Genomic DNA, 15,111 nt, shown 5'->3' on the forward strand with positions numbered 1-15,111 from the left:
GAAATTTGTGTGCAATCCCCGTCCCCTCTTCTCTCAGCTTTCCTCTGCCCAGTAAATAGCCATTACGAAGCCTGTGGGACAGCCTGCCCTGCTACCTGTGAGGCTCGCTTCAATTCCATCTGCACTGCAGCATGTGTGGAAGGATGCCAGTGTGACCCCGGGTTTCTTCTTCATGATGGCACCTGTGTGACCCCATCCCAGTGTGGCTGTACATACAACGGACGCCATTACCGCAACAACGAGACCTTTTGGGCTGATGAGGCGTGTACCCGACAGTGCATCTGCACTGACCAGATCCGGTGCCATGATGCTTATTGTCATGATGATGAGTGCTGTGGTCTTGAAAATGGAGTCAGAAGCTGTGTGCGGCGTAATTATACCAAGTGCCGCTACAGTGGTCATCGTGTGCTCACCTTCGACAAGCGCGAGTATAATTTCCTTGGCACCTGCCGGTATCAGTTACTGGGCGTCTGTGGACAATGGCAAGGCCTTGATGTCATCAAAGTCGATGTGCAGACGGATGCATTTAATCAGTCAGCGCAAATCGTCTGGGTTAGCATAAATAACCAACAACTACAACTGGACAGCAGCAATCAAGAAAGCATCGAGGTAAGACTTAAGTATGCTTTTCCTCCAGTTACATTCAAGCAAATATTTTTGGGGGATTAATGAAATGCTGACTTGAACAATTTTTTGGCACCTACAGGTTGATGGCACAAAGAGGAAGATTCCGTTTAATGCCAACGGAACTACAGTGGTATTTTCTTTAGGGTTGCACACTTGCGTCTCGTCGACATTTTTCTTTTTAAGTATCAGCAAAGAAGGAGTCCTAGTCATTCATCTCTCCAGTAAATACGCCAATGCCACTTGCGGCCTGTGTGGTAACTTCAATTTGGATCCTGCTGATGACCTCACAGTGAATGGCACACAAGAGCATCTCACTCCAGAACAATTTGGAAATGCTTGGAGAAGCAGACCGAACCAGTGGTGTGTGGAAGGTTGTCTAGGTGGAAGTTGTCCAAATTGTTCATCTGAAGCTTTGGACCGCTTCTCTGACCCAGCGGCTTGCGGGAAGATTCTGGAAGTTAATGGACCGTTCAGACACTGTCATAGCAAAGTGGACCCTTCCGGCTTTTACAAGAGCTGCGTCAGTGACCTGTGTCTTTATGGAGATGTGCAGACTGCCCTGTGCCGTTCCTTGGCAGAGTATGCTGATGCCTGCCTCCATCGCAAGGCTGTAGTTGACGCCTGGAGGACCGCCGACTTTTGCTGTGAGTATTAAACCCGCTCAGCATCTCTCTGTGCTGCCACCAAATGTGATTTTGGCGTTAATAGTCAAATTATCCCTGCATGAAAATTAAACTTTGTCCAATTCATCAGCATAATCCATTACATCTAATAGCTCTGTTTTGCACATCAATCAAAAGCTAATTTTTAAACTGCCGTGCAAATTGATTAGGAAAAAGCCACATCCTCTCACCCATCCACTAGATGGTACTCGTGCTTCATTAGTCACCGTGACCTTCTCGTGACTTTTGCCCGTATTGTCTCTCTGCAGATAATGCATGTCAGTCCAATACCAGCTACAACGCGAGTCACTCACCTGTTGACATTTGCCTCGGCGAGCTCAATATGACAATTGAGATCCCGCCAAACATTGGGGAGGGCTGTCTCTGTGGGCCGGGTTTAGCCCACAGTGGAAGGAACTGTGTCCATCCAGCCAACTGTGGCTGTTGGGACAGAAATGGAGAATACGTCTTACCGGGACAGGAGAAGTCCACATGTGAGCAACGGTGTGTTTGTCATCCTGGTGGAAACTGGACTTGTGTTAATGTGTCATGTAGCCAGGATGAAGAATGTATGCTTATCAGCGGTATTGAAAGTTGCCACCCCAAAGCTAAAATGGCCAACTGCCATATTAACGGATCTCGGTTGAGTACATTTGATGGACACGTCTTTGAATTTAACGCTTCATGCAACTACACTCTGGTTCAAACATGCAAGAACCTGACTGTGGAGCCACTTTTGATTGCTGTGTATGGTAACCACGGTGAAGTCAAACAGATTTACCTACAAGTCAATCATATCACCTTGAAGATGTCAAGTGCTCAACCTGAAACAATTCAAGTGAGTAATGCCTATCACGAAAACAGTTTCATAATCTATCTGTAATTTTCTTTGATTTGCTTTTTTTTTTTTCTTAGGTGAATGGAGTTCAAATGAACCTCCCATTCTCAGGAAACAATGTAATTGTGGATCAGAAAAATCAATGGAGAACGATCAAGGCTGCACATCTGGTGGAGATTATTTCTGACCTTCGCAACTACGTCGAGGTCAAGCTAGCAAATACTTATAACCAGACGTGTGGCCTCTGTGGGAACTACAATGACGATCCCTCAGATGACATGCAGCTACCCAATGGCACTGCTGTCTCCGATTCGGCCGTCTTTCAGCAATCATGGCAGATGTCAGGCTGCAACGAAACATGCGACAGCACCTGCCAACGTTGTCGATCCCTTGTGCCAGAGTATACTTCTGACCTGTATTGCGGCCTTCTTATCCAGCCAAAGGGACTATTCTCCTCTTGTCACAACTCGGCATGCCCTCAGAAATATTACAACATGTGCCTGACTAACCTCTGTCTTGCAGAGGGACAAAAGCAAACTTTATGTGAGGCATTGGAAGTGTATGAGGCGGCATGCAAAGTAGCTGGCGTCAATGTTGACCCTTGGAGGAACATCACAGGCTGTGGTAAGCTAAACTTTTTTTTTTCTTTCAATGAAATGTTTAATACTGTTTTCATTTATATCCCTTTACAGAGCAGGAATGCCCGAAGTTTAGCCATTTCAGTCAATGTGCCAACATTTGCGCCGCCCTCTGTCCTGAGATCGGCGTTGCTTTGCAGTGTCCCAAACACTGCGAGGAAGGATGCGAATGTGATGCGCATCACCTTTATAATGGCCAAGCGTGCGTCCCAGCTGAGGAGTGTGGCTGCATGCATGAAGGGAGGAGACTGAAGGTCTAAATATGTACTAAATATGCAATACATGGGAGAGGAAGCATGTTATTTTTTAAATATCCAACTCTTAATTTGTAATTACAGGCCTCTGAAAGCAGACTTTTACAAAACTGCACTCTGAATTGCACCTGTGGGCCTCAACTTATTTGTGAGGAACATAAGTGTCCACCACTGCACAGTTGTATGGTTTTGGATGGAATGGCTGGCTGCCATAAAGATGGTGAGCTAGCTCCATGAATTGTATTATCACAGCGGTTTTGTTTGGCACATAATTTTCAGTTTCAAAACTGTTTGATCAGAACAAGACAAAGATCCCTGTGAGGCCAAGTGTGACAACTCAACTGAGCGTTGCTACCTGAGCAACGGTGAAGCAGTTTGCGAGCGACTTCCGGGTCTGTGTTGGAACTGGGGAAGCCAGCACTACCGCACCTTCGACGGATTCACCTACGACCTCCAGGGTACCTGCACCTATTTGCTTTCAGCCAGCAAAGGTTCAGCAGGTGGAGCAACACCTTTCATGGTCTCAAAGAAGAGTGACTGCAAAGAAGTGTCCTCCATGCAAGAGCTGACCGTACAAGCGTATGGGTTTGTCGTCAAGTTTGCCGACAAGGATAGCGTACATGTAAGTTTCTTAATATTTAACAAGTGTTTCCTTATTTCCATGACTAATATCCACTTGAATTTCAGGTAAACGGTCAAGTAAATTATATCCCGGTTACTCTGCTTCGGGGTAAGATTGAGGTTTCAAACAAAGAAGGCAAAACGCTACTGAAAACTGACTTTGGGCTGCAGGTAGTGTTTGACTGGAATAACACAATTCTTCTAATGCTGGAGCCCAACTATAAGGAGATTGTCTATGGGCTGTGTGGCAATTTTAATAGCGATCTTCAAGACGACTTTGCTTTATATTTCAATGGATCCCCTCCCACTAACACCAGTGCGGAGTTGGCTAATGCTTACCGTGTTTTTGATGGTGAACATAACTGTTGCACTGGTTGTGAAAAGAAGCCATTGGATAACAATACGTTACTGGAAGATATGCCGAAAGGAGTCGCTTTTGCTCAGAAAAGTCACTGTGACGATCTTATTGATCCAACTGGACCCTTTGCACGTTGTCACAGTCATGTTAACCCGGACTCCTTTTATCAAAGTTGTGTGGCTGACCTCTCGCAAGGAAGGTCTCCAGCTTCTCTTGAACAGGCCGCAACAGCCTATTCTGTCATTTGTAAAGAGTTCGATGACTACGTGCCCCCAGAACCGACAGTCGGTAAATATTCTCATCAAGGTTCATGTGTTGTGAAATGTTCGGACTGTGAAATGAATGCTGTACAAAATGTTTTTCAGATGTTAGCTGTCCGCCAAAGAGCCATTATAAGACTTGTGGCTCCGCCTGTCCTTCAACTTGTCACTTGAAAGAGAGACTCTGCATTGCAGTTTGTGTCCAAGGCTGCTTCTGCAACCCTGGTTTCATCAGTAGTCCAGAGGGTTGCGTCCCACCGAAGCAGTGTGGTTGCACAGACCCCACAGGCAAATACCACCGCCTTGACTCGACTTTCTGGATCCCAGATGACTGCGGCCAACTTTGCATCTGTAAACCAGGAGGTATTAAGTGCAAACCATCTCAGTGCCCTAAAGGAACGTTCTGCAAGAGACTCCCCAACAAAAGAATGTGTCAAGCTGACAAATCGCTGAACTGTAGTATTGTCAATGGGCGGCACTTCACATCCTTTGATGGACATCATTATGACTTTAGGGACAACTGTGCATATATTTTAGTTCAAACAAACGCCAATGTAAATGGATTGGAACCATTCAGAATCACTATCTCCGACTCAAGTTGCCACAACAGATTGTTCCATAGCCAAACTCTAACACTGACCATCTACAATTTGGAGGTAGTAGTTGGCAAAGACCCCAATGAAGTTCTTGTGAGTACATTATTATTATTATTATTATTCATTTCCCTGGAGTTTTGAATTTTACTCATGAAATTACAATCTTTCAATTTTCTATTCTCAGGTCGATGGACTACATAAGGTTCTACCATACTCGCACCATTCAGGCCGTTTCACTGCCTATCCAACACCTTCATCTCTAGTGGTTCATGTTGATATGGGATTGCAGGTGATTGTCTATAAAAGTGGCCCAGTGGTAGTTGTCCTCCCGAGCAGTTACGACTCGTACGTCGGCGGTCTCTGCGGGAATGCCAACTCTGATCCTTATGATGACCAAATGATGCCAGATGAAGAGAAAGCTGAAGATACACTAAAGTTTGTTCACAGCTGGAGGTTGGGAGGAGCGATGGCTTGCAGGTCAAGCTGTACTTCCAGACCAACTCATGTCTGTCAACTCAAAGGCAGCCTGCAGGTCTCCACTTTCGACGGGCAGCAGCTGAGCTTGGCTCCGCAAACGCCTTACAAGCTAATGGCCCTTTGCGACCAGACCAATGAAAATTGGTTCAGCTTCATTTCTTACTATGGACACTGCTACGGGAGTGGCACCAGGCTTGTCACGGTGTTCCATGTCCTCCTTGTGGGATTCTCAGTTGTCATCCAGGATGGCATTGTAGAGGTAATATTGCATGAAAAATGTTTGTCTACTGTTGATTTGGTTCTAATCAGTCGACTGTCCACATTGCAGGTGAATGGACATCTTGTGCCTCTGCCTTACACTTTGCCTATAGGGGGGGTGTCCTTGTCATTTGGCGTGCCCAATGACAAGTCCGAGTTGGTGGTGGTTCTAAAGAAGGACGAAGGACTGGAAATGGAGATCGGCATCACTTCTGCCACGATCAAGGCAAGTCCTTGGTACACTGGAAAATTATGTGGAATCTGTGGAAATATAAATGACCCCTACTCGGATACACTGGTCAAGCCTTGGGCTCTCCCAGATTTTCAAGGCTGGTAAGTAAACTTAGTTTTGTACAGACAGTGGTTTTTCATCATTTTAACTGTTTGTTTTACTCCACAGCCGCGAACTCAGAATTGGCAGCGTTGATCTCAATTGGTAATGTTGTACATTAAAAATATATTTTTTGAAAAGTTATTGCCACTGTCATTGTTTTTGATCGATCAATACGGCTTTTAAAAAAAAATAAAAATTAAAGGGTTGTATATGCATTTACCCTTTTTCAAATCTAACATTACTAAAGAAAAGACACTTACTGAAAATAAATTTTGCTTCCAACTTAAAATAACTTGCATCTAGAAAAACAAGTCCTGTTGAGGTTAGGGGTTACCATTTCTTACCACAAAATGCAAGCTAGGGAGCAATGTGAGGGTGATGGGCAAATATGATGTTACATAATTTTGACATTCCTACACTGATAAGTGTTGGGCTTTTGCATTGCAGATGTTAATGAAGGCAAATCAGATCCCAGTGACCGAGTTGCCTGTTCACTGTCTGCCACAGTAAATTGCGTGTTTGCTATTTGGACTGCAAGTAGCGATAAAGATGTCATTGCGTTTACATAATACCCATTGGGTTTTTTAGCAGCTCATCTCCTGTCTTCCACATCCGCAATTGTTCCATTTGTAGCCTTTATCAAGTCAGTCTCCATCATGTACTGTACGTTCAAGTTGGCCCAATGTCAACTGAAATTGGCTGCTCACAAAAGGCCTTACAAATATTTTCCATCACGTGGCTGTCCTCCACACAGGATGCAAGACTTATTTTTACCCCTTTGTTGGTTCTGAATGATGCCACTACCTCTGAATGATGTGAAAGTGTTTCCTGATTACCATTTTGATTCCCCATTGTGGTTGTGTGTGTAACGGCATTGGCCTCTTATTTATTTATTATTTTCCTCTACTGCCCTAACACTGAATTGGATGTTTGTGGTTTGTGTGCATGATGAGTTCTGTTCCTGCACAAGCAACTATTCAACAAGTCTTACTGTGAGCTTTGCAAGGAGGCGAGCATATTAAGGATTACAACCATGTAAATGGACTACACTGATAGTTATTGCTTAGTGAGAAGCTTCTGTTGCTGGGTTAGCCTACCGGATTTGAAAGACATTGACAGTCCTGGAACTTTCCTGACACACGTCATGTAATACCAAGACTGTTTCTCGTACCTCGCAAAGCTGAGAACCCATAGTTGTTCATTGCTGATGGTTGCTTATTGGTTGAGCAGCTATAATCAACTTTTGAGAACCTTAAACTAAATGACAAAAATCAATAAGATCTCAAGCAAAATGTATCAACAGAAATTTCAGAAATATCATTGCCACTGATCTGAGGCAACATTAACCAGGACTACAGTTAAAATCTTACCTTCTTTTACTCCATGAACTCGGCTTTTATTATGCAAACTTAATTTGACCTCTCACATAATCAAGTGCAGATCAGGAAGCAATGGGACAGTGCTATGACCAGTCAGCCGCTTAAGCTCTTAAAAACGACAACTAAACAAGGACTCCACAGAGCCCTTTTAAAGGAATAGGGTGTGTGGTTTTTAATTGCATTTGGTCCAATTTAATTAAGAAATAGCAGAGAATCCCCTATGGTAATTACTGATTAAAAAGCAGGTGAGGCTGACAAGGCATGGCCATCAAAAGCGACCAAGCTTGCAATCCAATCACTGCTTGTCATCCAAGGACATTTAACACTCATTGAGGTGCAATTTTCATTCAAGTCCTCACCTGAAATTCTTTTTGCCCCGGGTCAATACCATAGAGAATTACTTTTTTTTTTTTAATTCGTGTCACTTCCTCTCAAACTAGACGCACAATGGCAACAAAATATACTGAGACTGCTTTTACACAGCAAGACCACACGAAAACTTGTCATAAATGTCAAATCGGTGAACCGAATAAGGAAATATATAGAAATATTTTTGTTGCTATTTAGTATCAAGTTTGTTCTGATCATTATCTTCAATTTTCTAAAGTTTCAAGTCATGGCTGGCATTCACAAGTGGTAGATTCCTTTTATTGACCCTTAATTAAGCAGCCCTTTCTTGTCTAACATCTCCATCTAGTGGAGAAGGAGATTGCATTGTCTTTAGCAATGCCCTCACACTTCTGACACTCACATTTGGTTGTGAAACGTGGGAAAAGTGTAATCAACTTATGTGCTTTCCTCCACTTTTAAAAACAAATAACCTTATTGGGTCTAGGAGTGCCTCCATTGTTTATGTTGCTAAATAAGGTAACTCAATAAAGGCATCCAGTGTATTGGAATTCATTGCACCTCATGTTGAGGCTGGTATATGAGCTGTCAAATAAAATGTTGAAAGTTTGTAGGATGAAAAGCCCGAGTGTTTCTTTGAAACTGTATAGATCATCTGAGAACAAAAAAAAAAAAAAAAATCCCCCTGTGGAGTAAATGGCTTGTCAATCATGCTAGTTCAAAATCTCATGCAGATGTTTCATTGGCTTAAGTGCTGTTGACTTGTGAAGGCCTTGGGAAATCATTCCCATCCTTTTCCACACTCATCAAACTATTCACACGAAGGTTATTTCATTAGCCTCGACATCATTTAGGCCCCAATCAATAATCCTGACTCAACTATATACTGAGTGATATTGTACGCTTTGTCCAGCCAGCTCTATATTTGCTCGTCCCACAGGAGAGAATGTGTCAGTTTGGTGTGGAGGGGACCTTGACAACGAAGCTGGGCAGCAACAGACCCAACCCATTGGTATTATCTTGCTTTTATTTTGGTGGAACACTAACACATTCCCAAGTGTGTGACTTTAGCTCAAGGACATATTAGCTGTACTCATGAGCCATAACATGTATCAAGTATCAAAATGTAGGCCTACTGTGTTTCTAAAGTTTCAATCTCAACTCCTGTTTTTGTGTGTGGAGTTTTGACATGCTTGCGTGCATTTTTTGCAGGTACTCCAAACATGCATACTTGGGATAGTTAAAGACTTAAATAGCCAATAGGTGTGAATGTGAGCATGGATGATTGTTTGCCTTTGTGCAGTGTAAATAGACTGAAGGTCACCCACAACCAAAATTAAGTCAAGTAAGTGGTAAGCCGACTATAGAAAGACTCTTTGTGCTTTCATACATGAGGAAAAACAAACCACCTGGTGAGCCTTAAAAAAAAAAAAAAAAGGATAAATGCTGCAATAAAAAACATTGTTAAAATGCTACAACTGTGATTAGTTTCAATCGGATGAGGATGCTTCTTTGTGTCCCTAATGAATTGTCCTTTGGTTTTACTTCACAGTTGACTTGCATTTCCAGTCCAGACTGGGAGTAACTTCACACCATCCGCCCGCCCCCTCCTCCTCCTTCATTCCTCCGTGGACCAAACAAGACACGCAGTCAAACCCTAAAGGGAGGTTTCTCCAATTGCTCGTAAATTAGATGTAATCTATTTTTCTATTTCTTTTTTTCTACGGAACTTCACATCGGATTCCAGCTCTTCTGTTTGGAAGGGAAAAGGAAACTTTTGAAAGGAGTACACCTAAATTGGGTGGAGGGGAACATCTGCAGCTTAAAACGTGGTAAGTCCTCCTTGTATGAGAAGTCCAGAAAGATGCATTTAAGTGTAAAAGCGCAAGCGTTTACTGTCTACACTTGCACTTTAAATCATTTTTTTTAGTTGAATGAGACTTTTTTTTTGTCGTCTGAAGTTCCAACCCCCAACATTCATCCATGCCTGTGGCAGCATGTGACTATTTAATAACCTCCATCCGCTTTACTCTCGCAAATGGATAAACAAGCGTGCTTATCCCCCCGCGCTTGCTTGTTATTATTCATCAAATATTCTAGATGTTTAATTAAGTTTGCGACCTCATTTATATGCTTTTGCGTTCAAACTGAAACTCTTAACAAGAATGAAGTCATCGATGGCTATCGCGTTGTTTTGCGAGAACGTGAGCTCAGAATCTTGGTTCATGGTTGACACCGCCGTGTTCCCCAATTAAAACACTCATTGTTAATCCTCTTATTATAACCCGAGGTAATTTATTTGTAAGCGTTGCTCTTAGTCTTCCATTAAATGCCTCTCCATCATTCAATTATTGGCTCGGTGCCTATTTGAATAACTCACCCTGTGCTTGTTTGATTAAACTTGATTGGCAGGCTTTTGTTGTTAATCCCATTTTGCCACGGATGAAGTGTTCATTTCTCCCTACTCCAGGGTCGTGCTCCCACCCCCACTGCAGTCATGCATAAAATCTCTGCAGCGTTGAGGCAGGCCTGTGCCAGGAAGGAAAGCCTATTGACTCTCCCTCCAGAAACTTTCATTTTTGCACTGGACAACACTCACACGAGTTCATTTTTCTAAATCCAGTGTGTTATCTTTTCATATTTTGGGATTCTCATGGTCGGGCATGCTTCCCGCCGAGGGTCTTCTTCGGATTTGTCTTTAAAATTGCCAACCTTCTGCACATAGCTGGAGATACACTTCTAACTCAAGTGTACCCACTGTGGAGCGGTAAACAAAAGTATTTTTGTGCACTTTAAAAAACAATAATACCCTGCTAGATAATGATGTCGATGAAACTGCCTGTGGGTTTCTGCCGACAAACAGAACAGTCAAACCCCCTGGCCAAATATACCGTGCAACTCAACACCGGTGATCGTGGATTGCAAAAGATTTGAGGTGCCTTAAATAGAACACTCATAGTCCCAGTCAGGAGGTGTTGACTGCACGACTCATAAGTGCATTGCTCTTAGGCAGTGTTTCCCAAACTCAATAGAACTAAGTCGCATATATATTCAAAAATTTATACAAACTGAAATAATTATATCAAGCATTTGACATTCTACACATAAGTGGGACATGAACACATCACTACACACAAATACCGTGCACAACCAGGTCAATAACTTCACCAAGCAACTATGTGCCACTTATCAGAAGCTAGCACCAATTGCTAACGCTAATCTACACATCCAGCTAGTAGCTGCTTTGACATGATAGCAGGGGAGTCACATTTGTGAGTGTTTCTTCATGATAGCGCCTCTGCAGTTTTAGAAAATGTACCGTAGTCTGATAATTGGCCATAGCTTGAAAGTGGCCTGGATATTCAACTATCCAAGTTTATCATATCAAGCGGGTAAAGTCAGTGCAGGGGTGGTTAATAAAATTTGCAGCACTTTTACATAATACAGAACGGCTTGCTCAACACCATATTATTTTTTGTAACATTTTGTTGGTTGGCTTGGACCAGTTGATTTAGACTCGGTTTACCTCCTGATGTTGGCACCCGGATAAAATTCCAATTACATTTGAACTTAATTGATAATATCTAGTATATCATTGTATAAAGGGAAATAAAGTTAATTTCATTAACTTGTTTTTCCCCTTTCTCCTTATCAGTTACAATGGATCTCTTGCTGTTCGTGCCATTCATCTCCTGGTTGACTTCTGCTCTCGGTGGGTATGCTCACATGACATTTTGGCGATTTGATGCTCATTTACATGCCAAACTTGCCTGTCATGCGCTGCTTGTTTGAAAAGCAAAAAAGATTCTGAAATGATTTGCATCAATTTGTCACCCAAATTTCCATGTTCATATTTTTTCCCCACAGCAAGAAAGAACCATTTAAACAAAAATTGTTGCTGGGTTTAGAATGATTAATTTTGCATTTTAAAATGTAGCTGTCAAGAAGCCTTCAAATCAATCAAAGTGTATCCCACTGGCAAAAGTATTCCTAATCACACAGAGCTAGTTAGATATGCATTTGATACTTTCTACTCTTTAACGATGTTTGTTTACCTTTTGTCTTCAACAGCTTCAGCTGCAGACAGCGAAATAGGTGCGTTTCGTTTGAGTTCAAATATTGCCGAGGCAAAAGTGCTACTCATGTATGTGTTGCTCAACTCCTTTCCTGTCTCTGTTTTCTTCAAGCAGACTATGACAGCCCTTTTGAATATGGTAAGTAAGCAAAAATCTGAAAGAAAACATCTGCCAGCTCATACTCACACTTGCATTTCCTTAAAGGCGAAGTCTACCCCCAAATATTTTTTGTTTTGCGCAGCCCAACTAGCCCCCTTGGGAAATAAATTTCTAGTTGCTGTAATTATCTTGTTTAAAGATTGACATTAGATTAATTAACTGCTCAGCCCATTTGAACTTTGTTCCGAACTAAAGTAGCAGCTACAACCAAGTTGTTGTCAGATTCATTAAATTGTGGCATTTTATCACATGTAGTCAAAGATCATCCATCTTTATGTGCTGACATACTACACGCGGTCAAATTGGTTCAGCCCAGTCAACCTCAGTTCTTGCCCTTTAGCTGAATTTTTCGCTGATATTCAAAGTTTGTTTCATGCACATTTCTGTTGGTCTCCCAGCAGTGGAGGAATTTTCCCAACTGACAGCTTTGACTGACATTTAATTTCACGTGTGTTCATAATCTAGCAATCTGTATATTTGCAACTTAATATGGGAATTTGATTTAACGTTCCAGACTACGAATCTCTGAGGATCGGTGGCCTGGTTTTCGCCGTCGTGCTGTTCCTGCTGGGCATTGCCCTCATCGTCAGTGAGTATTTTCGAAGGCATCATATCAGCGCTCACACTCCATGTCTCATACTGGTCGGTCCTTATCTCTTCGCTCAAACTTTCCTCATACCTGGCAGCACAGAACAACCCATGAGAAAAGAATCGTTGCTTCTCTTGGTTAGACACTGCATCTGTTGGATAACAGGCAGCACTCATTTGAAATAGAGAAAAACAAAATCTAGTCACCCTTGAAAAGTCATTCTTAATCCCAAGAAAACAGTTCGGCCTAGATGCTTTCCAGCTGACGTTGGGTGGAAAGCAGCAACTGAAAACCAATTAGCATGTAGTAAATAATTTTTAGTCACACTTGTTTTTATGCAGTTGGGTAGGGGGTGGGCAGAATTTTTTCTCAGTTATTCCTGATGAAGTCGACATCAGAGAAACATCGTAAAAAAAAAAATAGCCAGAAAAACTGACAAATCATAAAGACAGTGCATAAAAAGAGAACATAAACGAGAGCAGTGCTGTGCAAGTTTACTGTTTGGCTCTTAAAATAAAAAATAAAAAACAAGAGCGCTGAGAGACTGTGAAAGACACCGCTGGCGCCTCCCAGTGGATGGATAAAAACGAATAAAGGATTAGTGCTATCTTTCAAGATGCTTTACCCTGACAACATGTAGGTCACAAGACTGCTTTGGGATTTCCCAAATCAACCTTTCATTCTCGTGCAGCTACAAGAATGAAGTCTTGGTTTCACATGTTGTCCACTGACAGGAAGAGACTGTGCAACGTGAGAAATAAAATAGTCATAAAAGACTGTCGGTTTGAGCAAATAAAGGCAGCCCAATTACTTTTCGGAATGAAGCCCATTTCTGTTTATAACCAAAAATTTTTTTTTCCTGCTGTTCTGCCTGATTTCACATTATTCAGCCTTGAACTTGGGTCTCCTTTAAAAAAAAAAAAAAAAAAACTAACTAATATTAATATTATTTCCCATCATGAGCTATATCATCACACAGTTTTAACAAAAGTGACAATAACCAAATGTGAATATGTCACAGATACAGTTAATGACTTTTTTTTTAAAATATTTGTTTTCCTCCCAAACAGGTAGAAAATGTGTGTGTAAAAAGAGTGACAAGTCAAGGTAAGTAAAAATTCTCAAAGGCATGTGTGCAGGCATGTCGTTTGTTTGTTTTATCTTTTCTAGACTATTTTAAAAATTTATAAATTGTGCTTAGGTCACGAAATCCTGATGTGGAAACAAGTGTGCCAAGGGGTAAATATATTTATGCTGGGTGTTTTTTTTTTTTTTTTTTTTAATTCCAGTGTGTTCTCTCCATTAACAAAGTAATCTGTATTTTTTTATTTTTTTTTTAAAACAGCATGATCCCCAAAGACAAAGCTTAGCAGGTAAGTATCTAAACCAGGGAAGGGGAAAAACCTTTGCTCAAGTTTCACATTTGATTTTGAAAACTTGGCAGATGGGCTGTGGTTATATTTAAAAAAGAACTTTTTTGTAATACATTACGTTTTTTACTTTAAATTAATTCTCTTTTGGTTGCCTAATTATTTAACAGAATCAATACAGAATTGATAAACCTTTATGTAAACTCGGTTTATTTGCCACAAATTGGTAAAAAAAAATCGTAAATACATGACAAAAAATACAAATGAAATATAATTATTTCACCAATTATATTATTTATAATGAACAAATCAAATAATACATTAAAGTAACATGAATAAGTAATGTCTTTACAGTATTTACAACGAATCATATAACCAAATATTTAGAGAACTACTTAATCATTTTAAGAATATAGTAACTGATTTTTTAATTATTTAATAAGATAGATGAATTAAAGAAAATTAAAGCCTTTTAAGCAGACAATTTTTCAAACCGCATCTGCCTACTCTCCTTGCAGTTACCAAGTGTTACCACCAGATGCCGGCAAATATTCTAATCGTCTGAAGACAATCTTTTCATTAATAAAGATTTTAATTTTAAAACGTCCATCAATTTGTTCTTGTTTTCCCTTTCTTTCTTTCTTGCAAACTAAGTTGTTAGCGTTACGCAACAGTACAATCAAAATGTGTAGACTGACATCGATGCAAGCAACACTGCATTGTGAAATATGGTTTTAAAAGCTTACTGTGATTTATATTTCATGCATGCCATGATACTGTCGACAATGTGCCATGTGTTGCAGTGGCAAGAGGCAGCCCACTGCTGCACTCTTCTGCTGACGTTGCATTTGGCACAGTCGCCAGCAGTGAACGTGAATGATTTATGTGGTGCAAAGTGGCCGTCCACAGAGTGGTTATCTGCAAAATTGCATCTCATTTCATCCACCTCTGCGGCAATTGCTGATAAACAGGGATTTCCCGCAAATTTGTGTATCTGGGAGGGGGGGAAAGCTGGACATATTGCCTTTATTTGATTACAGGAAGAAGCTGCGCCACACTCATGCTAATGCACACTTAGCAACAATTCACTTAAAGCAACAGTTCCATGAACGATTATCACACAAACTACATTGTATAGTCAATAATGCCTTGTAGTATTGCACAATCGCCATTTGACCATTCATTAAATTTCCTTTATCTGTTTTAAGGGCCCATGTCTTATTACACGATTCCTGTCCTTAGTAAGACAATTCAACACACTCGTAGA

The 15,111-nt window shown here is 41.1% G+C and overlaps 2 protein-coding genes across 4 annotated transcripts in view; both read left to right on the top strand.

Moving 5' to 3' along the window:
- LOC125975504 (IgGFc-binding protein) overlaps window positions 1-9,337 on the top strand; it is a 16,343-nt gene extending 7,006 nt beyond the window's left edge. Inside the window, exons 11-24 of one of the 3 annotated variants that reach the window (XM_049731129.2) lie at window positions 38-609; window positions 707-1,271; window positions 1,559-2,127; window positions 2,205-2,751; window positions 2,820-3,019; window positions 3,104-3,239; window positions 3,319-3,641; window positions 3,707-4,286; window positions 4,364-4,947; window positions 5,039-5,590; window positions 5,660-5,922; window positions 5,990-6,025; window positions 8,591-8,662; window positions 9,203-9,334. In XM_049731129.2, coding sequence (XP_049587086.1) covers window positions 38-609; window positions 707-1,271; window positions 1,559-2,127; window positions 2,205-2,751; window positions 2,820-3,019; window positions 3,104-3,239; window positions 3,319-3,641; window positions 3,707-4,286; window positions 4,364-4,947; window positions 5,039-5,590; window positions 5,660-5,922; window positions 5,990-6,025; window positions 8,591-8,627 — 4,964 coding nt within the window. In that variant the 3' untranslated portion in view covers window positions 8,628-8,662; window positions 9,203-9,334. Of the gene's footprint in view, window positions 1-37; window positions 610-706; window positions 1,272-1,558; window positions 2,128-2,204; window positions 2,752-2,819; window positions 3,020-3,103; window positions 3,240-3,318; window positions 3,642-3,706; window positions 4,287-4,363; window positions 4,948-5,038; window positions 5,591-5,659; window positions 5,923-5,989; window positions 6,065-8,590; window positions 8,663-9,202 lie in introns of those variants that run through there. The other 2 variants (XM_049731131.2, XM_049731130.2) reach the window with 2 other exon arrangements.
- LOC125975600 (FXYD domain-containing ion transport regulator 6-like) lies at window positions 9,272-14,451 on the top strand. Its single transcript, XM_049731372.2, has 9 exons — window positions 9,272-9,482; window positions 11,306-11,362; window positions 11,722-11,745; window positions 11,841-11,864; window positions 12,400-12,474; window positions 13,545-13,581; window positions 13,676-13,713; window positions 13,820-13,847; window positions 14,363-14,451. Exons 2-8 carry the CDS (start codon window positions 11,311-11,313, stop codon window positions 13,822-13,824), a joined length of 255 nt encoding a protein of 84 aa, XP_049587329.1. The 5' UTR covers window positions 9,272-9,482; window positions 11,306-11,310; the 3' UTR covers window positions 13,825-13,847; window positions 14,363-14,451.
- The last annotated feature ends 660 nt before the right edge of the window (window positions 14,452-15,111 follow it).

Source organism: Syngnathus scovelli, chromosome 9 (assembly GCF_024217435.2).
Source record: "Syngnathus scovelli strain Florida chromosome 9, RoL_Ssco_1.2, whole genome shotgun sequence".
Taxonomy (NCBI): Eukaryota; Metazoa; Chordata; class Actinopteri; order Syngnathiformes; family Syngnathidae; genus Syngnathus; species Syngnathus scovelli.

Coding starts and splice junctions, on each gene's coding strand:
- LOC125975600 (XM_049731372.2), top strand. CDS start 11,311: ATGGATCTCTTGCTGTTCGTGCCATTCATCTCCTGGTTGACTTCTGCT. Junction 11,746..11,840: donor AGCTGCAGACAGCGAAATAG/GTGCGTTTCGTT, acceptor TTCTTCAAGCAG/ACTATGACAGCCCTTTTGAA. Junction 12,475..13,544: donor GGGCATTGCCCTCATCGTCA/GTGAGTATTTTC, acceptor CCTCCCAAACAG/GTAGAAAATGTGTGTGTAAA.